General features: G+C 42.2%; 1 protein-coding gene across 2 annotated transcripts in view; it reads right to left on the bottom strand.

The window, feature by feature from the left end:
- kcnt2b (potassium sodium-activated channel subfamily T member 2b) overlaps positions 1-27,404 on the bottom strand; it is a 47,598-nt gene that overhangs the window by 11,485 nt on the left and 8,709 nt on the right. For both annotated transcript variants that reach the window (XM_030408251.1, XM_030408252.1), the window contains exons 2-16: positions 23,080-23,159; positions 21,874-21,976; positions 21,532-21,594; positions 20,614-20,662; positions 20,157-20,216; positions 19,401-19,475; positions 15,137-15,220; positions 14,663-14,757; positions 13,742-13,922; positions 9,992-10,156; positions 7,960-8,096; positions 6,870-6,933; positions 6,101-6,209; positions 525-633; positions 298-354 (exon numbers count right to left, since the gene is read on the bottom strand). In XM_030408251.1, coding sequence (XP_030264111.1) covers positions 298-354; positions 525-633; positions 6,101-6,209; positions 6,870-6,933; positions 7,960-8,096; positions 9,992-10,156; positions 13,742-13,922; positions 14,663-14,757; positions 15,137-15,220; positions 19,401-19,475; positions 20,157-20,216; positions 20,614-20,662; positions 21,532-21,594; positions 21,874-21,976; positions 23,080-23,159 — 1,431 coding nt within the window. The remainder of the gene's footprint in view (positions 1-297; positions 355-524; positions 634-6,100; positions 6,210-6,869; positions 6,934-7,959; positions 8,097-9,991; positions 10,157-13,741; positions 13,923-14,662; positions 14,758-15,136; positions 15,221-19,400; positions 19,476-20,156; positions 20,217-20,613; positions 20,663-21,531; positions 21,595-21,873; positions 21,977-23,079; positions 23,160-27,404) is intronic.

Below are 27,404 nucleotides of genomic sequence, written 5' to 3'. Positions count from 1 at the left end.
ACTCAGACTCATTCATCTTGAATCTTTTGCCTTCGCAGCTTCACACATCTGACATGCTGTCTGCAGCCTGCTGCGGTCACATCTCCTGATTTCTGGGTATTTGAATCCAGATTCGTCAAGCCCTTAAAACAAGCTGCCATAGGGTAAATTTACCCTCTAAGCACAATTTGGAAAATAAGCGTTTTGTTAAAATCTCATCGACTCACGCAGGATGTAAACGGTGGAAGCTGACCAACCTGTTGAGTGAACATTCAACACATGGAGCACCTGCGTGAATACAGATTGGATGCGTCCTACCTGTTAAGGGCTTGAAAGGCTCCGACACGTTGCTTGAAAGGCTCCTGGGGCGCCGTTCTGTAAAAAAAAAAAAAAAAAAAAAGAGTTGAGTGACAGTGAGGAGAAAAGAAGCCGCTCACCTCTATTCACCGAACCAACGTATATTTAACTGTCAAGACTGTGAGACCAAACTACGGACGATTGAAAAATAAAGTGGGACAGGGAGAAAAGAAAGCAAGTGAACTCACTGTCCTCTGGAGGAGTGAATCAATAGAGTGATGAGTGTCGAGGTGCCGGGGCACACACAGTTTAGAGCCAGCATGGCGTACTTAAACTCTTCTTCACACACCACATGATCTGCAGACAGAGGAAACAAGAGGGGCACAGTGACCCAGGCCACACAAACACCCACATTAGGCTTCATAAAACATTTCAATCTGAACACATGAATGCTGCAGTGACATAAAATGTGATGCTCAGACTCTCCTGGTCTTGTGCAGTGTGTGGAGACAATTGATGGTTTTAGCTCATTAATTAACCTTTTCAAGGTCTCATTTTTCCATGTCTGTGCTATTCAAATGCTGTGAAAGTATTAAAATGCTCAGTCCACACGCAAATAAACACAGCCCGTATTCAGATATTGTGCCTTTAGAGAGCCGTCAGGACTTCCATAAGGTTGTGATGTCACATCTATGAAGTCATCGCCCTCAGTCGCACCCCAGAGGACGCAGAACTGATGCAGAAACACGCCGACGTGCCGCTTCAGGCCCGAGAGAGCAGACGAGGCTTTTTAATCAACTGATTAAAAGTACAAACCTGAAAATGAGTGTGGTGTGTGACCTCTTAAGGCGCCTGCTCAAGTCAAGGACCGAAAAATTACACAAAAGATTTTGTTAATTATCTCTGGTAACATGTAGCCAGGAAGTTTGAAGTTGAACCAATTTAAAACCTCAACATTTTGAATCAAAACTGGTACAAAAGAAGCAAATCTTTATATTTGAGAAGCCAGAACCAGAGAGCGTTTGGCATTTTTGCTCTGTACTGTAAACAACTTAAACGGTAAATCAGGTTCATTTGAACTTAATTAACTTAATTGGCTGAATGTTTCAGCACTAGCTCAGAAATCAGGACAGAAACATTTAAAAAATAAATAAATAAATGAAAACGTGTTTTTCTTGAGAAAATCCTCTGAAATGTTTACATCAACCTTCTACTGATAAATTATTCTAGATAAAAAACTCTTGTGTGCTCTGTGGCTCCTGCAAACACACACTATCACAGATTTCACTGTCAGTGACACAAGCACACACACTATAAATTGTGTCCCTGTTTCATGTTGTCACTTGATGTTTGTCTAACACAAATGAGTCAAACAGACAGCCGTGTCGGATCCTCCATCATCCTCTTGGCTCCGCTTAGCCACACGTCCTCCCTTTACTCCCGTGGGATCAATTGTGTGTCACCGCTGTGGCCCACCGCTCAGTTTTTGGGGGATGATGGGAAGACCTAGCAACGATCCGGTGATTCAGCGACAGCCTTATTAAACCACCTTTCACACACACACCATCAAACACTTAATGCAGCCCAACCGGACCAAACTGAGCAAACACAGATGACAGTCCTCGTTTACCTGTTGCCGCACAGCTTCCCTCTTTGAAAGGAAAAACCAACAGAGCGATTAATGTTTGTAGTAAACCAATCAATGACTCGGGCCCAGGGAGCAACCATTTCCCCTGCTGTGCAATTGTTGATTGCATTATCTTCAGTGGTGAGCGCGCAGGCATATTAGAGCTTTCTTGTTAACCAACAATGTGGAGCGAGGTCCGAAAGAGCACGACCTGTGCTTCGTATTAAAAAATAATTGGTGACGAACGTCAAAGCCTGACATGAAGTATCAGACTCAATCAGCTGCCGGTCTGAGTAACAGGAGGCCAGCTGAGATGTAAATGCATTTTTTAATAAGTTAGTCATGTCTGCGCGTGTCTGAAGCTGAGCAGGTGAGAGACATGACAATCAAAAATGCTGATTGTGGGTCTTGTTGTGGTGCCGATGTTCTCTTGGCTCAGAACAGGACATCATAATGCAGCTCACACAAACGCACAGACTAGCCTCTTGCTGTTCAGCCTGGGAAATTTGTTTGAAGCTGAGGCTTTTAGCGAGCAATAGGCATCTAAAGCATCTGCGGAGGAAAAGACGAAAAAACACTGATGGTGAATCTGTGGCACAACAGTAATCATTACTGTTACAGTCACACACACACACACGTCCTCTCTCTCTGTCTGTGTCTCACATTCCCAACTCCAATCCACAGACACTGTGGTCACACACTAAACTGAGTCTTTTTTTTCCCCAATATCCAATTTCCAGTGTCCTTCTTAAACCTCTCCTCACCGCTGTGATCCCTTCAATTCACATGTTCTTGTCTGCTTACCATTCATCACAGCTCTGTATCCCTCAGATTCCTGGACCCAGACTCGGACAGAAACCAATTACCAGCCTCGGCAAACTCAGCACACACACACACACCGTCGCCCTCACTTAGAAGATCTGCTTTTTTTGGTATCCATCGCAGATATGTGCGTATGTGTGTGTGCGCGAGCTGATGTGGTTATTTGCACCCTCTGCAAGATTGCAATTAGAAACCCGACCACGGGTCCGCCGGTTGAGCTAATTAAATCAGTAGGCCATTCTAGTTTGAATGAGTCAGAACATCAACAGCGAGCGGCCACAATGAGCCGAGCTCAAGGGGGCGACTGGCTATTGTCGTTCAAAACATAAACCAGGGAGAAAAATCAATTGACATGCTGTTCCAAATCATGTTGTGTTACCCAGACGCTTCAGGGTTTTCCTGCCCTGCCGCAGCATCATACCGACAGATCTTTCTTAATGAACGCTGGGCTGTTATTAAGCTATTCCTGTGGATCAAATTAAATCTTGTATCTTGCTCATTAATGCCTCCCACACCAGCACTTAGCGACTATTCTCCAAGTGGTGTCAAAACATGGTGTCTGCACTTTACAGTAATGCCCATGTTACTGCATACTGATGTGCTCTCTGAGTCTACCTATGGTGACTCCAGGATCAGAGGGACATTATAGATTGCAGAACTTATGCCTTTTAAGTGTTTAAAGCAACATTATGTGAGTGTTTTAGGTTAGAATAACAGCTCTGCAGTCATTTTGATGGCATGTAACAGGGAGAACTGTCTCTTTGTCATTCCCACTCGACACCCCGAGCACCCGTTCCTTTCAAGGTACCACGGATGTAGAATTACATCTGGACAGAGCATCAAATAGTCTACTGGAAATTTCTGGAAAAACATTGTTTTTTATGCACTGTCAGTTTTGAGATTTTGGGTAAATTTGCTTCCATAACATGTCTTATTTCAGACTAGTGGAAAGAAAACATCCAAAATACACATTTAGGTGTTCATTTTGCTTCACTTTGTCTATTTCCTTCTAAAGATGTCTTATACAATACATATGTTTAAAGGCCGTTTTCTCAAAATGAGTTTTTTCTCATACTTTCCACTTCAGTAGCACTTATATACACCAAACTTTCCAGTTTTAATCCTATCTATATTCTGAAGTTTTTAACAGAGGGGTTTGTTTATATATCATTCATAGCCTGATTTATATAGCATTTTATTCCTAAAAACATGGCGAAAATGTTTTTTTTTTTAAGGCTGTTGACAGTATTTTCTGATTTATGGAGTGATAAAAAGAGATATCCAAAATTCCTATCATGAAAACCTTGGCTATAATATGTCAACAAAATGAAACGGGAATTATGATCCGATGTTTAGATTTATGTTCTGGAAATGTATGCAAATTAGCACATATTTAATTAGATAATGCATAATTTGCATATTTAAACATACAATTTCAGAAAACTCATAATACAAAAAATAATTGTCTAAATGTAAGTAATTAACTGGGGAAGTTTCATGGCGATATATATTAGTTAAAAAATGTTTTCCCTATTCTTCACCTGTAGTGTCTCCCATTCATTAGCTCATTATGCTAATTACTCAAATTGCCCCAACATGCAACTTTTAGCAACCAAGCTTAATCTCATCTGCTAAACCTATAGATGACATTTTAATAATAAAAGTTCATAGGAAACAACATTTCTGGGTTTAGTATGGGTCATATCCCCTATATGACCCATACTAAACCCAGAAATGTTGTTTCCTATGAACTTTTATTCCAGTAGACTAAAAGGAAGGGGGTCTGTTCTTTCTCACAAACGTTGCTCAGTGGAACAGGAAGCCAAATAAAAAATAGTCGTCTGGATGAAAACAGAACAAATTCTGATAGTGGTACGAGTCATTTCTCTGACAAACAAACTGATCAACCATTTAATAGCCACTTCTTTCAGGAAATGAGTCTGTAGTGCGTGACATGATGTTATAATTACAGAGTTTTACTATGTTACCATGTCAAAACACTATCTTCAAACCCTACTGGATTTCCTGGTGCATTGGCTGATTGAACTAACTGGTACGCTGGGAATGTGAGGGAGTCAATCAACGATTTATTAGCAGGTCTACCGGTGTTTAAAACCTCCGAGTATATGTGCACATTTTTGTGCAAAAATTGTAAATTACTGTCCTGAAACTGTAGTGGAATAAAAATCCCAAAGAATATAAAGGTTTACTCGACTTCTCACTATAACCCAACAGAGAATTTCTTATTCAATATTGAATGGCTGTTGGCTATTTCATAAGAAACAGTATCTTATTTTAAAATAAATGTGCAGGATATGTGTAGACGGCCGACACTATGTCAGTGTAAGATAATACATCAAAGCCAATCACATGCATGTTTAAATGGCTGTCTGACGCCCAGAACAGAAGCGGGAGTTTTCTCCACACAGAGCTGGCTGATAATAGAGAACGGTTGTTGTCATGGGTGAACATGGAATTATCTTTCTACCTCACAATTCCTGCCCCACTTATAACAAAGGCTTCGGTCTGGCTGTGCTTAAAGGTGTTTAAACAGCGCTGCGGGGACAATGAAGGTTTGCCTGCGGGGAGAGCACGTCTACAAGGTTAGCACAACAGCAGAACTCATCAAAAGAAGGGGATTTTCTTTGCGAAGGTGGCAAAGTACAACATTAATCATTGATAGAGACAGCTGGGATGAGGGCGGCAAGCTAGAATTGAGTTTGACGTCCTCCAGGGCTGTAGGCAGAGAGATGTGTTAGCGAGAGGAGAGGGTGAGAAAGAGTTTGGGTCCTCTTCTTTCACTCGCAGATGATTGACTGGCATCTTCTGTTGAGCGTGAGAAGAAGGGACTCTCTCCAGCAGGCAACGCAGAAACTCGCAGAAACCCTCAAAAAGGCTTTCAGCCAAGCAGAGCCAATCTGTCCGGCACTTCTTCAGAGCCGGGAGAGCTTTGCTGCCGCACAGGCACGCAGATCTTTCAGGCTTATAAATTTAGTAGAAACACTCAGGTGGAAAATGAGTCTTGACAGCTGATGACCCGCGCTTTAAAAAAACCCCAAAAAGACAGGCAGGACAGCTCATGACACTGCAATGCAACCCTGCAGCAGCATAGTGAAAATGCTTTCCTATCCACCTTAACGCATCTTTTGCAATGCTGTGCGTGACGACGGGTGACAATACACACACTGAGCAAAACCCCCCCCTGTCAAATTGGGCCCCGGAGAATGAATTTTTTAGTAGGTGTCATCCCATTATTTCCTGCATCCTGGCGCGATTAAATAACAGGAGTCGCATCCGAACGAGACGGAGAAACACACCGTCGAGCTGACACCTCAAGTCACAGCCAGAGCATTTGATTTCACACTCCCTGCCCACCTGCAAATTTGACGTGGAACTTGTTCTCGGGCTTGAGAATCTGGACGTAGAGGGGGCAATTCGGAGCAAAGTCTTTCACTGCCCAGGCTCGGAGGATGGTCTGATGATCCTGAGAAAATTGGGAGACGGTGTTGGATAGTGTGTAAACAAGGGAGAGAGGGAGAGAGAGAGGGAGAGTGGAAAAGTGCGACAGAGAGAAAAATGTGGAAACCCATTATTAGCAGCATCAGATTGTAGCGCCACTCTAATAATCCTCTTAAACCACTGACTGCACGGAGCAACTGAATGGCTCTCACAACGTTTCAGAGTAGTGCAATTCTGACATCCCTATACAGAGAAGTATTCGAGGCTACACAGAGGCCATGGCCATCGAGACTGAACAGAGTAAAAGCAAGCGCGACATAGGTGTCGAAAAGTCAGTCAAAGGACAAACAAGACTAGAACAAAGTGGCTACAGCTTATCCTGCAGGGGGAACATGTATGTCTGAACCAAATGAAAAGGCAATCCATGTGATAAATGTTGAAAACCGTCACTAAATATCTAAATTGTCAAACATGTGGCATGCGCTACTGTATAATACCATCCCTGAATTGCCAATGAAGTGACGTAAATCCACTTTCATGCTGCGTCACTGATTTTTACATGAAGCGATGTTCAAAGCAAATGACAGGAAATGTACAAAAAACATAAATCTATGACTTATTGTCAGGCAGGAAGTCTTAATATGGACGTTCTGCAGGGGGTCGTGGTGGCAGGCGGGGAACGTACGGCAGCGATGCGGTCCACTTCGAACCGGTTACTGAGGATGAAGCAGGCCTCGGCATCGTCCATCCTGCAGGCAGATAGCAGAGCATGTGGTCATGGGAGCAGGGGAGAGAGACAAATAGAGAGAGAGAGAGAGAGAGAGGGAGAGAATCAGGAAGTGAAGAGGAGAGAAGACACAGGAAGGAGGGTGTTGTCATGTTACTGAGGGAGAGGACAAAAGAGAAAAAAAAAAGGCAGGACAATAGAACAACAAACAAACCAATGTGTCTTTCAAGCCCACGCCGTTTATGGATGAGATAGTAGGAGGCGAGGAGACAGGGAGATTAAACATACAGGCTCCGGCTCCTGTTCCCTCCCTGCGACAGAGCCAGCCTGAGGTGCTGCTGCTGCTAATATCAGAAGCCGGGGGGTAAACATAAAAACAGCAATACGACTCAAACCCTAATTACAGCAGTTACTTCAAGGCTGTAGGTGCTGCAGGTATTAATTATGAGCTCCAGACTTATTCTTGTTTTTCGTGTCTCGGCTCCGCTCTGAGTTTTATTTTTGCTTAATTAGCCTGTGCAGAGAATGTTTCTAATGAATCTGTGGGGACAAATCAGATGGAAAGCAGGGATGCGCCGATAAATCAACCAAACGTCTATAATGGTCGATATCCGCTTTTTTGACCGCAATCAATTTGAGCCTTTCAGGAAAATAAGATGACATCCATTTATCTGCTGTGTCACGTCAATTTTGCACCGGTGCATTCATGATGTCCCTGCCATCAGTTTGCAAGGGTAAGAACTGAAAAATTCTTCTTTGAGTGTCATTGAGTGTGTAGCTGTATAGCCGGCTAAGGCTTTTAAGGGAAAGTGTGAATATTTTACATATGAAAGACGCTTATATCGAGGGCTTTTTCATAAATGTATATGATGGAATTAATTTAATGAAGAGCAGAATAACTTAAAAACAGTTCAGGTTTTTTATATAATGAAGATTATAAAAACAAAACAAAGAGTGGAATGTGTGCCTGCATAATTTAATACATCCATAAAATCAAATAAATGTATCAAAGCGAGACTCTTGACTGTCTTTATTTATTGTGACTCACTTGGCCCTCATCAGGTCTTGGTCTTTGAGGGCAGAACCCTGAAGGTAGATGACTCTCTGGGCCCACAGGGGCACATGAAGGACCCTCCTAACCTGGACATCCATCTCTGCCGGGCAAAGGATCACCACATAGTAGTCCTACACGCACACAAACACACACAAACATAAACACACAATTTGTTTTGTGGCTAAAGGGCGTGCAAGCGAGACCTCAGCAAGAAATCTGCTGAAACCAGAGGAAACATTTCACTGACTACATTCAATCTGCAATCATTTGACCGTGAGGGATTGCTTGGTATGCGGACAGGAAATTTGTTTTTAGTATCGCTGTCAAAATGTATAATTAATTTTTGATTGGTTGCCAGTTTTCAAAAGAGGGTGTTTCATAATGTGAGCTTGCCAGAGGGCAGATGCTACAGAGGTGCCAGTAGTCAAGTGGAGGACAGCAAAGAGCAACTTTTTTGTTGAGACTGCGATGGACGAAGAATGATAATCGTTCTCCCTGAAGTGTTTCTGTTTAATTCCTGTCTGAATCCATTTGTTAGGCAAACAGAACTGAAAGCTACGCCTGAGGAAAGGACGGGCCCGAAACCATGCAGACAAACAAAGCCGCTGCTGTAAGCGTGTTGAGCTCACTGGGCTTCATGTTAGGCCTGTAACGATTTCTTTTGTTGTTGTCTACAATCGATGCATCTGGGGATATGTTGTGGCCTGTTGGTAGCTGATACAGTGATCAGGCTCGGAGGTAATTAAATGCACAGTATGTCAATTCTGCAACTGGGAGTCTGAGTTAAAACAATTAAACATAAGATGTTGTTTGATGACATTGAGATGTAGCCCGGCATCATGACAGTTGTTGGCCCAGTCCTTTACCATGGAAGAAACCATTTAGGTTCGAGGTGTTATATTTAGGGCTGTCAAACATAACATGTTAATAACTCGTTAACGCAACTTCCTCTTAACACCGATTAACGCTCGGTATTAAAAAAAAAAAGGAAATGCGCATTGTATGATTTATGGCCGTCGATGGCACCTGTAGTCTTGATCCAGAGGGTGGCAGAAGAATAAGAAAGGGAATCAGAAGAAGAAGAAGCAGGGTTGGCGTTCGGGAAAAACACGTTGGACTAAAAAAGCGAAAGTGAAAGTAAATGGAGAAAGAACTTATGAACGGCAAATTCACTTTCAAAACACTGCCAGATGGTTCGGTCCATAGGACAAAAGTTATCTGCACGTAGTGTCGACATGAAATGAGTTACCACTGAAGTACAGCGAGTCTCAGATATCATTTGCAAGCCAAACACATGTTATTTTCCTTTTTTTACAACACTTTTATTTTCCTGCATTTCTTTCTTCCTTTCTTATGTTGGTAAAAGTATTAAGAACATGAACAAAATACATTAAGGTACATTTAGAACAGAAAGAAATGTGCCAAAAAAATTTGATTAATTTGCGATTAATCGCGAGTTAACTATGGACAAAATGCGATTAATCGCGATATAAAAAATTAATCGTTTGACAGCCCTAGTTATATTCATTTTGATTTCGTCCAATAAAATCTCTCATATGAAATGCTGTTGAGTAAACAAGCTTTTTGAGTCCATGACACCTGGATAACTAAAACGGAGCAGTCATAACTAAAATCAACAAAGATAAAATAGAATAAAGGAAACGCACCTCAACACGCAGGCAATGACTCCGCAACGTATGTGGAAGATTCCCATTTTTCGGGTCATGATATTTTGTTAAATAAACTGAGGGGTACTGGACGTGCGGTGTGGTTCTGAAGGTTTTGCACGACTCGTCTGAGAGGCTTCATTACTGGGATGCACAAACATGGATGCACCCTCAAGCAAACACACACACATCTGCTCAAATATGAATAAGACAGCAGTTCAATCCCTGCTAATGCTGAATTAATCCTCTTCTTTAACCTCAGCTGCTCGGGCTCCTGAAGAGGATTACAGACAACAAACACCCACAAACTGGAGACCCCCCAGCACCCTTTTGTCCTACTTGAAACCACATGGAGAGACCTGTAGTCGGGGGTGGGCGAAGAACTCATTGAGGAAGTCCATGAGGAGGTCGATCTTGAGGCAGCTGACGCACAGCACCACGTGTTTCTCCGTCTGCGCCCTGTAGCGGCTGTAGTTCCCGCCAGACTTCTGCCGCTCCATCCACAGAAAGGCCAGCTGCTCGAACTGCATTCAGGATGACACAACCACATTCAACAGATGGAAACTGGATTAAGTTAGCCGGGATACAGAGAGCGGCCAGGTGGAATATGAAACGAAAACAATGCCTCGTACTGTATAGTGTTTCCGTTTGATTAGAGAGAGTGTTTAGGGGAATTAAGAAAGGGAGGTGGTTGAGTGGAACACGACAAGAGAGATCAATAGTGGAAGGCAGTTTACGGAAACAACAGTCGGGCTAAGGAACATTAGAGAAAATCTGTGCATGATAGATGGATTGTGGGATTTTGAAAACTGACTTACTGAATAATACCCAGATAATTTACAGCAAACACATGATTTAAACTTATTCAAAGCATCATTCAGGTCCATTTACACAAATCCAAATTGTTAAATTTGGTCATTATTTCACAGACCGATCTCTTATGAAATGGATCTTTCCCTCTCCTTCGCCAAGGGAATCTTAAAAACGAAACTTTGGGAGAGTTTGACAAAGTAAAAATATTGTTTCCTCGCCTCAACTAAAGTGCTTCTGTTGCCTAAACCCACAGACTAGATGTGGATCCAAGATTCGGGTTTGACAGGTTTTTTATGCCGCCGTCCACCCTCACCTCCTCCGGTTCACAACTGCAGGGGTTTATTCACTTAAAGAAACATGCTGCAGGCACAAAACAATGTTGTGCTGAGGATCCTGTAAATTATATTTAATTTATACTTCACAGCCTGCTGTGATACTACCTTGAAAAACCTCAAAAGATATCTGACTGAGCATTAAGTAGGTAGCAGCCAGTTAGCTTAGCTTGGCACAAAGACTAAAAGAAGTGAAGGACACCTAATAAAAGGCTGTCTGCTCACTATGTAACATGTAAGATCTCATTTCCTAATCCGAGGAAAAATGCAAGAGTAGAAATGACCTTGTTACCTGTGGACAGAGCCGGGCTACCTGTTGTTTCCCTCTTTATGCTAAACTAAGCTGACTGGCTGCTGGCTGTAGTTTTATATTTACCGATTCACAGACACGTCAGAAAGCAAATAATATTATTTTGTGTGATACATCTGACTTTTGAATTAGACTTTAAACCAGATTGGCTTGCCATTATTTTTTTTGAAGTTTCGGATCATTAGTAAAATACCAATTAAAACAAAAGTAATCAGCTCTAAATATTGTAAATACAGCGAGACAGAAGCACCTCATCGTTCACCTCCTGTGAACTCTTTGTACACCCGTCAACCTCATTATCACTGAGGGCAGAAAAGGATCCTTCTCTCCTCTTACTTTGAATCTCCTTGGCCGTTTTAACTGGACCAGAAAAAACCATCATGATGCAACTTTGTCTCACCCTGTGAAAGCAGGAATAGCGCAGTATCCCCCAAATCCAAATGATCTTTTTCCTACAAAGTGGCGTTAATACTTTTGCTGGTCGTGGCAAAAAAAAAAAACATTCACTCATTTCAAGTGTTTTCTTTTCCAATAATCTTCTTGATTTAAGCAACATGAAGCCGACACTGAACAGGTAACGAGCTGATGAATTGAACTGCTCTGCCGGCTGTAATAGAAAACCACAGCTCATAATGAACGGCTGACACTGTTGCTAAACATAAACCAAAGCCACATCAACAGCATTCAACAGGAACAATTCACTTGTGTGCTGTTTTTCTCCGGGAGGTTAATCATTTTGCAGCAACTTTGAGCTGAGATAACGTCTGCTTGTTAACGCTTGAAAACATCATCAGGCCACAGTGTTTTATTCAGCCATTATTTGCGTACGGCACCTACTTTGGTAGATTTGTGATGTAACAATCGAGCCTTTTATTTTTGGTTTGGAAAGTCTCCAAAGTGGTGAAAATGAATTGCAAACAAGAAAAAAAAAATCACCCAAACGGTTGGCTTCTTAGCTTAAAATCAAATCAATATCCTTTTAATGCAAAAAAAAAAAATGGACAAAATGGCTCGTCGAGGGGTTAAATTTCCTGTTGTGTGTTGTGGACGTGTAGAAAGAAAAGAAACAGAGGCAGCAATGAGAGAATGACAGTAGCTCAAACCTGATGGGCTCTGTGGCTCCCCTCTGCAGCCACGGCAGGACCCAGAGTCAGCCAGACAGACTCACAGACACACTGGGTGGGGGTTTGGGTTAGGGCTAAGGGGGGGCGGGCGGTTTCTAAATGTCAAGGGGTATTTATGGATGAAAGATGGGGCGAGGGAGTGGGGAGGATGACATGGCATCCACGCTGCCGAAGCAGAGGTCGGCATTTCTTTATGAGCCGGCTCGTGTTTAATTCAGTGAAATCATATTCAGATTTTTGCTTTTGTGAAGTTTTTTCCGTTGTGAAGATATTTGCCACCGCCCAGCCACAGCTGATGGGAAAGACAAAAGCAGCGAGAGCGCGTTCAAAGGCCCGTTGATCATGCGTGCGTAGGACGCCGCCCTACACCTACTGCTTATGTGACGAGATTAAAAAAGAAAAAAAGCTATCAAAGATGAGTCGCGTCATTACAAAAGAAATCCAATTCACAGCAACACAAGGATGTCAGTAAACTAAATCATTTGTGAATTGTTTATCAGTCGTGTGTGAGTGTCATTTCCTGCCCAGAGAGGCCCTCCTCTGACAGCTGGAACAGTACACACACACACACACACACACACACACACACACACACACATGTGCACACACACATACAGAGGAAATTCCTCCCATTAGCACTTTTGCATCTTTTGGGACACTCATGTAAGCGAGCTACCTTCGGGACGCAAGGTTTACACAAAGATGAGGAGCAACCATGAAGATACAAACTGACAAGTCTGTCATATGACCAATGTGTGTGTGTGTGTGTGTGTGTTTGTGTGCGTGAATGGTTCCCGAAGATCCCTCTGTGGAGATGATAAATGACAGGAGAGGGATTTGGGGAATTGAGCGAGTAAGGAAGACACGCTTGCTGTTCTCTGAATAAAAATAGTGTTGTAAAAGTACGTAGGATGCAGTGAGTCATCACATGCATAAGTGTGCAAGGGGGAAACACAAGACTTATTATGAGAGAAAACTGTAATGAGCATATAAAGAAAACAAAATTGCTTTTTTGCAGATTGAAAACGCTATCCCATAAATTAATTTCAGTGATGATTGTAAGATCTTGTTGCTGACTTCAAAGGCACATCTGTGCTCAATCTATTTGAGACTATTGTGCCTTCATATATATTGGCCGACAGCCTGGCAGAGCCTGGTTGGTTAAATTGAAAATAAAAGATGAGGCAGCTGAGATGGATTTTTCCCTTCAGAGCTTCTTGACTTAGTAAATCAATGGGGGCTTTTTAAAACTCACTTTTAAAAGTGCAGTGCCTACATATCAAAGGGGAACTGCTGACTGCGGTTCACTATACTCTTTGATGTGGCTATCTTTAGCTGTGGCTATACAGCAAGTGGCGTTATAACACTGGACACTGGACTGTGACTTTGGCCAATTTGTAAAGACAGTACGAAGGTAGTTTGCAGTGGTTCTGACAAGGACAATAACGACAGTTGACCAAAAACTAATTCCATCTCTTATCTAATCCGCCTTCTGTGATGGTTCTAGAGGTTAGCGCTGCTGTTCCTCACCTGGATGGGAAGCACAATGAGCGCCACAAAGATCATGATGACCACCAGGAGCTGCGAAGGCCAGATTTGGGGGGTGACGTCTCCAAAGCCCACCGTGGAGAAGGTGACCACACAGAAGTAGAGCGAGTCGAACAGGGTCAGGTTGTTGCCCGCTCGTTCGAGGTGTTGGATACCGCAGATACTGATGGAGGTCGGCATTGTAGGGAACATGGAGATAATAAGAAGAGGACGTAATCAGCGCGGAAAAAAACAGACTTCATATGTTGGGTGAATGGTGGTTGGTACAGGTGCTTGTGAGGGACATTTTACAGAGAGGGAGCTGTATGTCAATCATGTGCATGTATGTGTGACTGTTTGTGTGAGGGGATGGAGGTAGATTCATGCTTGAGTGCATATGTGGGACAATATATACTAGTATGTATATATATAGATACATATGCTATATATATATATATGTAGGTGTGTGACTGCACACTGCATTTATTATGTTCTTTAAGGGATAATTGAGTCAACAGGCAAATGTCAACCCTGAAATGGTCAGAGAGCTTAATTCACGCTCTGTGTAGGATCTGCTGGATTAGCTCAAGCTTTCACACCAGATACGCAGGAAGCTGACACATCCTCCACTGCACTTTAAGGAATCGCCAGTTGTCATTTCAGAGCACTATCTCAAGCGTACAGTTACCAATTACCTCTCTGCTCTCTGTCTTTTCTCTCTCTTAGATCCAAGAGCAGCAATTTTTACTCTCCCGTCTAATTTCTTCAGCATGATTCACACTGCTGCTTGTTTTTTTTCCCAGCTCCTTTCCTGACCCTTTCAACATCTGTGATGCTTAAAACATTCTGCCTCTCTTTTCCACCTTTTCTTTCTTGGTTTGCCCCCCCCCCTTTCATTTCAGTGTCAGCAGTCAGAATACCCACCATGTGAACATGAGACAGACCAGCGTGCTGATGAGTATCACCACCTGGTTAAACATGGCCGAGTGCGTCCTCTGGATCGCCCTGTGGAGATCATTCTGCAGAGAGACAGACACAATGTGAGTTCAGGTACAGAAAGTGCTGCATTGTTGAGGAGGATAGACTGCGGTTGAGGATTAGTAGGAAAAAGACAATAAAAAGGATGGATGACATATAAAAATGCACTAAAAAAGGGAGAAGCGAGGATTGTTAGCTGCATGTCGAAGCTCAGATGGAGGCTGGGAATTTAAGAAGCTTCAATAACAATCCAAGAGGCTCACGTTTAAATGTTTAGTGACTGATTTACCTTCATGGCAGAAAAGGCCGGAGAGCTGAAATTGCAGAGACATAGAGGGACAAGTGCATGCTAACAAAACAACAGAGATGTTCAGATAAACCTAATGGGAAAATTGGATAAGGAGCCGGTCCTTCACTCACTATCATGTTCTCCAAAGCGTGTTTGGCCAGCCAGCAGTTGAGAAATACAGGGATGAAGAGGTTTTTGAAGGAGGGCAAAATCACCTGTCAAGAAGAGAAAGCTTCAGTCTGCTTGGCTGAATGTCTCGTCACTTTTTAAAAAAATATATTTTATACAATCACAGGATCTCTTACAAGGAAAGAGGCTTGTGTGAGCAGGTGCCTGTTGTGATATCCTTTCTGCATTACTGTGTTAAACATGTTCAAGAAGGGAGGATGGGACTGCAAGTGCTCAGTAAGCCTGCATGGCAACTACCTACAAAAATCTGCAGTCTTGACATTCAGCTATCATGTATCTAAAGGTATTTTACAGGAAATAAACACATTTCCATGATGATTTTTAGGGGTTATCCTAAACAACACTGCATTTAACCACATAGTGTACAAGTGAAAGAGAAATGGGTACATGAAAGACATTTTAAGAGAGACTATAAAACACACAGCTGAAATGTTGAGAGCAGACTTCACATTTGTTCACTTTGTATTCTAGTTCAAGTTCATCAGTGGACTAATTCTGTTAGAGTCCTCGCTGTGTCTTACTCCTTTGAATCTTACGTGGGCGGGATAAATCTTGTCTGATAATGTATCAAAATAAACGTGCCCACGAAATTGCTCCGGATTGCGTTTTGGTCCTGGTCGACTGCCGGTTTGCATTTCGCCATTAGGTCAGAACAATTATCCAGTATGACGTTCTATTTCTAACTTCGCGCTGTTTATAAATCATATGATCGACAGGGATTAATAGATGAAATAAAAAATTGATCTGATTTGCATTTCGAAGCAGAGCCTGCATAAAGTTAGAGAGTGTGTTATTGAACCTAGTACTTTATCTGATCATGGTCCTGTAAAACTGAAATTAAATTTAGGCTTTGAGTGGCACTTCAAATACTGGAGACTGAATATTTCATTGCTAACGGACCCAAGTATAAAAGAACAAATAAAACAAACTATAGATGAATACTTCACAATTAATGATAATGGATTAGTATCCCCCTCAACTCTTTGGGATGGGGCGAAGGCGGTGCTGAGAGGGAAGTGTATTGAGATTGCTGTCAAACTAAATAAACAGAGAATGGAAAGGGAAAAACAGTTGGAAAGCGATATAAAAAGACTAGGACATGAACATAAAGTGACCAGAGATGAAAATGTACTGAAGCAATTACAAGACAGTAGAACTTCCTTGGATGAACTCCTTACGCGAAAAGCTGAGGGAGCACTTCGATACACAAGCCAAAGATACTATGAAATGGGAAATCGAGCAAGCCGGCTACTTGCCTTTCAACTGAGAAAAGAGCAGTCAAGCCGCATTGTTCCTAAGATAAAACACCCGACATCTTTGACCGAGGTCTCACATCCAGAAGAAGTGGCTGAGGCATTTCAAATTTTTTATAAAAAGCTTTATGATACACCAAAGGAAACACAAAACAAAAGGAAATTGGAAGTTATGTTCAAAAATCTTAATTTATCGAAACTTTCTGTGTCTGAGGCAGATGAATTAGTAGCTCCTATTCGAGAAAGTGAGATACAAGACGTTATTAAGTCATTGAAAAACAACAAATCCCCTGGCACAGACGGTCTACCAGGTGAATTTTATAAAGCCTTCATGGAGGAGCTTGTGCCAAAACTTTGTCAGGTCTTTAATTACGCTTTAAAAAAAAATGACCCACCGAAGAGCTGGTCAGAGGCCATAATAACAGTTTTACATAAGGAGGGGAAGGACCCACTGGACTGTGGGGCCTACAGGCCAATCAGCTTGCTGGGGAATGACGTAAAAATTATCAGTGCCATATTGGCGAATAGGATGCAGAAATACTTAGGTAAATTGATTAACCCTGACCAGACCGGTTTTATACCAGGTCGCCAGGGAGCAAACAATATAAGAAGAGCTTTAAATGTACAATCGGTAGCAAGACATTCTGCCCACCCCTCAATGCTTCTCAGTCTTGATGCTGAGAAGGCATTTGACAGGGTGGACTGGTCATATTTGAATTATACTATGGAACAAATGGGATTCAATTTGACATTTATAAAATGGATTAATACTCTGAATAAAGATCCAATATCAAGGGTTAGGGTTAATGGGTACTGCTCTAAATTTTTTGATCTTAAAAAAGGTGTCAGGCAAGGAAACCCGGTCTCTCCTGTTTTGTTTGCACTGTGTATCGAACCGCTTGCTGAGTTAATAAGGGGAAATGATCAGATTGAGGGAATAGTGGATGGGGGAGGCGAGATGCACAAAATTTCACTGTTTGCAGATGACGTTCTTTTGTTTATAAGTAATCCACAGTCATCTATACCGGCTCTTATGCAATGTCTGGGGGACTATGGGGAGGTTTCAGGGTACAAGGTTAATGAGGGGAAATCGGAAGCAATGATGATAACAGGATGCTGGCCTACGTGCTTGGACAGACAGGTGACATTCAGGTGGTCAAAAGGGGGCTTTAGGTATCTGGGAGTCATTCTGACCCATACTTCAAATCAGTTATATAAAGCAAATTATGATAAACTTATTTCTCAAATCAAAAATGACTTGGAAAGATGGGAGATGCTTCCTTTGTCTTTAGTTGGGAGGGTAGAAACTATCAGGATGAATGTCCTGCCAAGATTGTTATTTCTTTTTAATGCGTTGCCTATCACTGTTCCTGTATCTACCTTTACATTTCTGGATAAGCTTGTTTCCAAATTCATATGGCAGAACAAAAGGCCTCGAGTGAGACTCAAAGTCCTCTGTGCACGCAAGGATAAGGGTGGATTAGCCTTGCCGCATTTCAGAAGTTACTATTGGGCAGCACAACTTGGAAAATTGGTTTCATGGATGAGATCAGATATAGACACAAAATGGGTACATATAGAGCAAGGTTCAGTAAAAAATATATCGCTCGCAACCCTTCTCTTTCTAAAATCAAAAGTAAGGTGTAAACTAAGGATACAAAATGAATATGTTAATCACACATTAAAGGTTTGGGAGAAGACAAGACGACTGTTGAATTTACCTCTATCTCTATCAAGGGCAGCAAGAATAACTACTGCCTGTGACTTCCTGCCAGCAAAAATGGACAGTGGTTTCACTAGATGGGCAGGGAAGGGCCTTATTACAATTAATCAATTATTCGAAGGAATGACTCTCAGGGCCTTCTCACAACTTCAAGCAAAGCATGGCATTGATTCTAAGGATTTATTTAGATATTTTCAAATTCGGCATTACCTGATGACACACAAAGAGTGGGACAAAATTAAAGAAGTTCCATCTAATTTTGAACAATACTGGATTGAGATAGCTGAGAATAAGATGAGCACTAAAAACACAATATCGTGCATATATGGCAGGATCCGTATGGATACATCAGTGGATACACTTGATGTGAAAGCGAAATGGGAATTGGAAGCTAATGCCATTATTGCTGATGAGGAGTGGGAGAGTTCTTGGGTGCCCTGGCAGAAATGTTTAAGCAGCCCAATGTGGAGGGAATTTGGCTGGAAGTTGAGAGTAAGATATTTCAAAACTCCTTTGGTAATAGCGAGTTATGATAATAACTGTTCCCCCCTGTGTTGGAGGGGTTGCGGTATAACAGGGGACTTTTCCCACATCTTTTGGGATTGCCCTAAATTGCAAAAATTCTGGGAGGATGTGAAGCGACAAATATGTGAGATTTTGAATTTAAATAGACCAATTGAACCACAGCAGCTAATTTTGGGTACTGTATCGTTAACGGATTTAAGGAAAAATAGTGTGTTAATGCTCAGGGTTCTTTTATTGATTGCACATAAAATGATCACAGTAAACTGGCTTAAGCCCCATCCACCCACACTGGACCAGTGGTCTCAACGGCTGAAAGATGTAAACTGCATGGAACACATGACGGCAAATCTTCGACTCCAGACGGACTTGTATCTTGAAAAATGGTCACCTGTTATAATGTATTTGGAAAGGTGAGAATACTGTCTCTGTACAACTGGGCTAGATGGTGTTTTTATTTTTATTTTTATTTATTGCTGTTACTAATTAGATCCACAAAGAATATTCTTTCACCTCTTTGCTATTTGATTGTGCTTGTATTTTGTATTTTGTCAGTTTGATACCAATATGGGTATTGATACTTGTCATAATGTGTGAGACTCTGTCAAGGAACTTGTTCTAATAAATGTTCAAAAAAAAAAAAAAAAAATAGATGAAATAAATGTATTTTTTATATTTAAATCCCCTTCCCGGTGTCTTTCCACTCACAGTGATCATGAAGGGAACGGCGCTGATCATCTCCAGAATGAAGGGGACACGTAATACTTGCTCCCAGACGTTGCCCTGGAAACAGAAACCACACACAGGGTCAGGGAACTCCACTGTCATGGTGACCTTAAGGGATTACCACATAACAGGCATGATTGCGGAGAATGGAAAGCGACACATTGAGTAGCTTATGCACCAAAGAATAGATTGGGATGTGTTCGGGTTAAACAGCTTCGTTGTGCCCTTTGAGTGCAGCATTATTTACCATTCAATTAAGATGTCAGCCAATGTTTTTTTTTTTTCTATGTGTCTGCCACCTACATATGGCTGACCTGAATCTGGCTAGTGTAGGTGGACAGGCACAGGGTATGTCCACAGGAATCGGTCAACTCTAAATGCTAAGGCCTCCAGCCTCCAGAACAATCTGCAGAGGGAGTCCTTTATAGGCTTATAGTGTCAAGTACATCAAAGGCAGGGCGACCCGTTGATGGATCACCCCCCCGACTACAGCAACACAGGGGACGGCCCTAAAGTTTTTCAGATGTGTCAGTAACAGGCTGGTGCTTGAGGTGCGCTCCAAATGCAGGAGGAGAAAGGAAAACTTCAATTTAGCAGGAGTGTGAAGTAGTCAAACACTTCCCTCAAGCATCAAATGCACGCCCACACACACGCCCACACACACACACACCACACACAGACGTAGACATCACGAAAGGCTTCTGATTGTCTGCTGAGGTCAACCAGTGCGCAACTCACTTTGTAGCTGAGATACACCAGCAACATCGTTTCTGAAAAGCTGATGAAAGCCACAAGCACCTGCAGAGAGAGAGAGAGAGAGGGAGAGTTATTGAGAAATTTAGAAATGCAGACAAAGGGGAGAGCAGACACATAGAGGAGTCAAGACAGTTGGAGCAGAGAGAAATTAGGAGTCGCAGAGATGGGAGAGAAGAGCGTGGGTGGAATCAGTAGGCGTGCTGATGATTGAGCTTCAGAGGGAACAGGTTTAGGTGAAGGAAGACACAGTCCGGCGTCTGTGTGTGTACATATACGCATGTGTAATCATACAGTAGTGAAACAATGAACTGATTTCACGTATCAAGGCTCTTAAATCATGTGATGCAAAATTAAAAACGCTGGTAAAAACTGATGTGCAAGATATGCGTGTAAACAGACTGAGGCCTCGTTTACACAAGAGCGTGCTGATCCATCTGACCTGCAGTGCCCACAGCGGTAGAGGTCTATCCACCCAGATGATCAGTTTCCTACAGCGTGGAAGAAAAAAGGAAAGAGCAGCAGAGAGAGATGTGGCAAATTAAAAGACAAAAAAAAAAACAGACTGAGAAAATGGACAAAATGTTAAAATTCTTTGCTGCCAAACAGAACGGCACGCCTGACACTCGCCGGGGACCATGAACAAAGCTCATGACACTCCATAACGTTGAATTATGCTGTTTACAACTGAGCAGCAGTGGAGTGCACAGTTGTTAATGTGCTCATATTGTGGGAGAAAGGTAATATTCATACAATCAATGGAAATTTACAGCTCTTTTGTGAGAGAAAGGATGTTTTTTTTTCTTCTTCTTTTTACAAAGACACCCTGGGGCTTATCGTGGCTGCTTGCCTGCCTGCGCTCTGATTCGCTCCCACCAGTCTGCTGCCTGGAGCAGGAGGCGGCCCATCCCTTCCCTGAGCTCACTCTGTCAGGCTCCTTATTCATGTGGAGCCAGAGCTTAGCCAGTGTCACCAGCCACCAATTAGATCAATAGGTCCCTGAGCAGGAGACATGGTGTAGCCTCAGGTCCGTGTGCACTTCCTGGTTTCTCTCCCCCTCTCTGCTGCTGTAGATCACATGCTTTATCTCCACTAGATCACTGTTGATTAGGCTACACAAGCACTACATACATATTATGTTGACAGCTAATCCATGCGGCCGGGTTGTGACAAATGAATGTGGGTCTGTAATGCTCAGTATCAGCATTGTGAACTGCCTCAATTAAGTGAAGTTGCATTGATTGTGTTATACAACGTTTCCGACCGGTGGGCCATTGTTGGAGATGCAGTTCCTCCAGGGTGTGTGGTTTCATGGGCCTTGTCTGCAGGCTGAAGCCATCACTCCTAATTAGAGACTTACCAGTCAACCTCACTGCAGGGACGCGATGAATTGTTTTGTTTGGTGCAGTTCACTCCGCTCACACTGCAGGGGGACAAAAAACAGCAACACAAAAACAGCGATGAACGTAACCCCCTTGTCCAAGACTGGACTCAGCTCAATCCGAGTATCTGATTACTTTGCTGATTGCATCTCCAGCCCTCTCTCCTCTTAACATCATCTCACATCCAATCCTCTCATCTGATGCTCCATACACACTGTAATCTCATCTACTGAACCTGATGCTCGCGCTCTTGCTTGTCGGGGCTGACAGAGATTTTGTTTCACCTCATTAAGCCCCCCGTTCTCAACATTTTCTCTCACCAGTCCTGTCTTCCGTCTTGCGGGTTGTCCAACAGGACTCTGACAATGTAGAGGAGGCAGCTCAGCACTTTCAGAGCAAAGTTAAACATTCGCACTCGCAGACCTGCAACGCAAAAGGAAGACAGTTAATACAAATAGCAATCAGCAGCCACATTTTGTAAAGCAACTTTTCTTTGTGTTTTAAAAAAAATATATAGGTTAACAAATGTTTTACATATTCTTCGTGCATATTTTGAAAAATGTCTTTTAAAGCTCTGGAGGATTGTTTCAAGTAGTGTAATGTTCTATGCCCCTGAAAAAGGAATACAAGCATTCAGCAGAAAAATGTATATTTATATTGACTGCTTTAGTTATTCAACTCCTTACAACTACATTTATATCACTCTTAGAAAATATTACCTGAGCTGTTATTAGTCCCTTCAAAAAAGGTGAAAACTATTTAATATTAAGTGAATTAAGAACAAAATAGACAGGTATCTCATACAGGGTATAAGTACCCGTTTATATATACATATATAACCTTGACTTCAAAATACTTGGGACGATGTGCAAAATGTAAATAAAAGCAGAATACAATAATTTGCAAACGAACTGTGTTTAACTATTTATACACAGTTCTTTGTAAAATTATGTGTTTGACAAACTCATCATGTTACTATTTTAGTATATTATTACATAAATTATTCTTGAGTGTCGTTTGTTGTTTTTGCACCTACAGACCACAGCAAATTCCTCGTATGTGAGAATTAACTTGGCAATAAAAGCGATTCCGCTTTTGATTCTGATACAGTTGATGAAAATTAAAACATTAAAAAAATTGTCTTTGTTTATATCAAATTATGTTTTATTCATGTTTTACACAGCGTCCACAGTGTTTTTGGAATCTTCTTAAGGACTTTATGCATGCAGGGGAAAAAACAAACAAACAATACAAAAAAAAACAAAAAAAAACACAACATTTCTACAAATGAATGCACTGATCATCGCAATCACGACACAGACAATACGAAACGCTCACAAAGAGTGGGTACGTTTTAACGGTGATCAAATGTAATGCAAGAATGACGACACACCACTCACTTAAACAAAAAAAAACACATCTTCAATTAAAAGTACGAGTAACTTATGTGGGAAGAAAAACAGGCAGCAGAAAGAAAAGCACCCAACTAGTTACTGACAGAGTGATCCCAAACAAAGGCAACTCACTGGATCTTTGGTTTTTGATGAAGAACAGCTTGAGGCGCTCCTTGAAAGTGTTCTCATTCACATAGAACTCTACCTGCACCCTATGAGATGGATGGAGAGGTGGGCAGAGACAGAGAGAGAGAGAGAGGGAGATAAGGATAGTGCAAGAGCAAAAAAGGGGGCGCGCAGGAGGCGCTGCAGGTGACTGAAGGGATGAAACACTTCTTTTATGAAGTCGAGTCTGGATATAAAAGACAGGAAACAAGTGGTGGGCTGGGAGACAAAAGCGCAGAGAATAAAAGGTGGAGGAAGAAAAAGTGCACAATTGAGCAAATTGGAGATAGAAAGGGTGATAATGATTATTTGAACACTGAAAAGTATGGAAATAAGACCCCGTGTCTGGCCGTATTAAAGACTAATGGGTTTTGTAGGAAATGGTGTTCCTGCTTGTCCGCCTGCCCATAGGCCCAGACAGCTGCAGTCAGTCTCGTTATCTCCACTGATTAAATATAGAGCAACAAATTACTTCCCTCTGATGTTTCTGCTGAACATGGGAGGCCATAATTACTGCTCTTTCTCCCTTTCCATTCTGGCACCCTCCTGTTAGAGGGACACACACACCTACTGTACACACACAGGCCTCAAATACACACCTGCAGCGGGGTCATTAGGGTTATTAGACCATTCGCACGCCCATCCGACATGGACGCTCATGGAGAGAGACATGGCGAACATGACAAAGAGACTCTCTTCAGACAGCCCTTACATGTGGACGGACGCACAACCAGCGGGAGCGAGGGTGACTGTATTTCCTGTCTGACCACCTCAGGCGAGAATTCTCGGTAGCTTTCCTTTCATCCTATGGAGGGAAGAGTGGATGACTCAGGTCGCGGATGAAAAACGCCAGGCTCGCCTCGCTGGTGGTCTCCAGACAGATGAAAGAGAAGCAGAACAACTGCAATCTGTTCTCCTGTCTGCAGGAAGAGGAAGTGATGGTGGGGGTTGGGGAGTGGAGGGGGTGGTGGTGGTGGTGGTGGTGGTGGGTCTTCCCAGGGTTCCAGAGTGACGCTTATACCAGCAGCCCACATGTTCAGACACACGCAGACCGAAACCGACGGCGCACTTTTTCCAGCTACATTTGGGGCTGGGGGTAACTTTCCTCTTTGTTGCTATGGCAACACAGGATTCGTTGTCTTTTCCCTCCTCCTCTCACATGAGCAGATGTGGGCAAACACATACTTGTGAAGTGTGCTCAGCCATCGAAGCCAATAGCCCGCTTGTTGACGGTTGCTTTTTTTTTTTGTTGCTCCGAGCAGCCTGTGAACAATAAGGCTTCTGCGCACATGATGGAAAACAGACGGACATGTAGATAGGCACAGATCTCCAGGCTCACAAAAGCCCAGGGGTGTGTAATTGCACGTTTGGTTAGAAAATGACTGTAGGAATTACTGGAGTGATGGGACGCCCTGCAGTATTTGTAGTCACAGACAGTAGGGACAGTGAGGGACAGATGTTGTGTGCACGTGTATCCGTGTGTGGTGACAGCAGTCAAACGGTCAATACCATGGTGGCAATAAGAGCAGGTCACCATTAACCCCTTTATCTAAAGTAAATATTATCACTCATCTGGGAGGAAAAGCAGAGTTGGGAAGTAAGAGACTACCTGGAATGAAAATAACACATGTGTAATTAATTTTCTGAATTCATGTCACTGTGCTGATCAGAAAGATTTTCTCTCTTGGTCCAAGTCAAAGTTTGACTGACTACAAAGAGTTTACGCTTGAGTAATGTTTGTAACCAGGAACAGTAAGTAACAGCAGTGAGAAAAATCAGACATCCGTGCTGCATCGTGGTTTTGTGGTCTGGAAAAGTTCAGGCAGTTAAAACTCGTCAGTCAGAAGTGATGAGGATATTGTTTTCTCTTTAGACAAGAAAACATACTGACATAAGAGCCTCAGTGTTATAACACATTTCCCACAGCTAAAGTGCTGCCGGGTCTGATGAGATCACTGCACATGCTTTTTAAAGCACTCCGCAGTGGCAAGTTCTGGGTTATCATCCTCATAACAAACCAAAATCTTAAGAGCTTTAATGTTCGCTTTTCCCCTCAAGCTAATGTCCTCTTTTACAACCAAATCCATTAGTTACTGCACTGCCACATCTGACCGCGACAGTGTTTTTCTATCCTTTGCCGAATGTTCAGTTACTTCTCGCCTGGCTGTTTATTGTTTTAAGAAACTTACGTTCATATCAAGACGCCCACGCATTGCTTCATTCATCAAAGTCCTTAAACCCTCTCCAACCTCGGTGTAAAGAAGCTGTGATCCTTACCCAGGAGAAGAGGATCATTTCAGAGGTCATTTTGCCTGTGATGTGTTCCTCTAAGAGCAAGCTTTTCCACTTGAGTGTACAACAGCGGATGAAAAATAAAGTGGAAATATAACCCAATAAAGAGTTGAGCTGTGGGATAGATTGAGAGTCGGGATCTTTAATCTGAGGGGAGGATGGGCCAGAAAAACACATTAAAAACTCATAAAGTGTATTATTTCAAAACAAAAGAGAAACAAGCACATCACGGTGGCACCTCTGGGCAATAGCCACATAGCAGCAGCCCCAAGGAAAATAAATGATTAGGTAATTGTTGAGAAAAAACTGCTTTGGGACGCTGTCGTGCAGAAAAAAACACATGTCGCTGGATTAGGGAACAACTGCTTCAGAGTATCATACAAGACACACCAGAGAATAACCCCCAAAGAGGGTCTCCTCTCTTTCTGTCTGCTCTGCACACAGGTTTATCAACCTCATTATTTTCAAGTATCTAAGATCATCTCATGGGCTTTAATAAGCCGGAAACAGCATCTTCAACTGCTGGAAACATGAGAACATGAAGAAAAGGGGGCACGGCATAGAAATTTCGAACTTGAGCCTGGGGAGAAAATTTGCATTTCGACATTTGCATGTACACTCTGATAGTTGAAGTGTGAAAGACAGAGAGAGAGAGAGAGCAGACAAAAATACAGACAGATAAGTAGACACAGACAGATGGACAGAAAGACAGAGGGGGACATGCGGAGGAGGATCTTTGAGAGAGAGAGAGTGCTGAACCTTGTCCTCCTGCTGCTTCCACCCATGCCTGTGCTCCATAATGACACAGCACTGGCCATCTAATGACACAGTTGAAGAGACGAAAGAAACCCAAATCTATGCGTGCACAACAGCACAGCATTGGCTCATCACAACCTCCACACACAACCTCAGAAATACTATTCATAGCAGAGAAGCAGAAAAAAAAGGATAGAATTGAAGCAACCAAGGGAAAAGTCTACCTAACGATAAGATCGGCGATATCAGTGTTTGTTGTATTTAATCAGTCCAGTCACAGATACAATTTTGACAGATGGCGTTTCTGCAAATCACTGATACATTCACATTTGTACAGGTCACAGGCTACATACCATACTGGCCATATTACGTTCAGATTACATATTCATCACCTGACGTTCATACTAGGAGGTGGAGGGGATGGTGGTGAAATTACAGGCAAGAATGCTGGCAACCCAGTGGCCACAGCTCAGGATGGCTTTTCAACAATTACAAGTGTGAAACCACTGGATATTGGTTTTTCCTGGTGAGACCTTGAGGCAATTTCCAAACATTGCACACATACCAAGTATTTTTAACAAGATGTCTGGACATCTCGTCTTTGTGGCAACTGATAAAGGTATTTTGAGTCTAAACACGTTGTTCTCTGAACCTCTATGAAGTGTTTTTTGTGCCTAAACCAGAGCACAAGTTCAGCATCTTCACAAAAATGTCCAAATATTTGTGGTTTGCAGAAACATACATTGCCAAGATGTTGTTGCTGTTGCTTAGTTTGGTTTAAATAATTAAAAGAAAATGGAAATCAACATTTGAAGTGTTGCTTTGGAAAAATAAATATTTTGCCATGCTGTAGTTCTTTATGTTTAAGTCCTTGTAGCATTAGTTGAAAGATAATAAGTACCCTGATTAGACTACATAAGCTTTAAATATAACATCATGAAGATTTTTATTGTTAGATTAAAATACTTTAACAACGCCAGATCCAAAGCAAGGAATATGTCTTATTAAGGGTTTTACATTTATTTATTGTTTTAAATATCATTATCATGAAATACAGCGTTACTTAAAATGCTCTAAGGAAAGAGAAAGGATAAATCTGAATGCCCACAATCAAAAGATCACTCCTTGATAATTGTCAATCTACACTCCGCAATATGGATCACTTTGATATGTAAACAAGGACAAATGACTGTCCTGGTTTTTAAATCCCAAACCATTTTATGGAGAACTGCTAGTTACCATCA

Source organism: Sparus aurata, chromosome 23 (assembly GCF_900880675.1).
Source record: "Sparus aurata chromosome 23, fSpaAur1.1, whole genome shotgun sequence".
In the NCBI taxonomy this organism is placed as follows: Eukaryota; Metazoa; Chordata; class Actinopteri; order Spariformes; family Sparidae; genus Sparus; species Sparus aurata.
The sequence above is the reverse complement of the archived record's forward strand: the minus strand, read 5'-3'. Positions and strand labels throughout refer to the sequence as shown.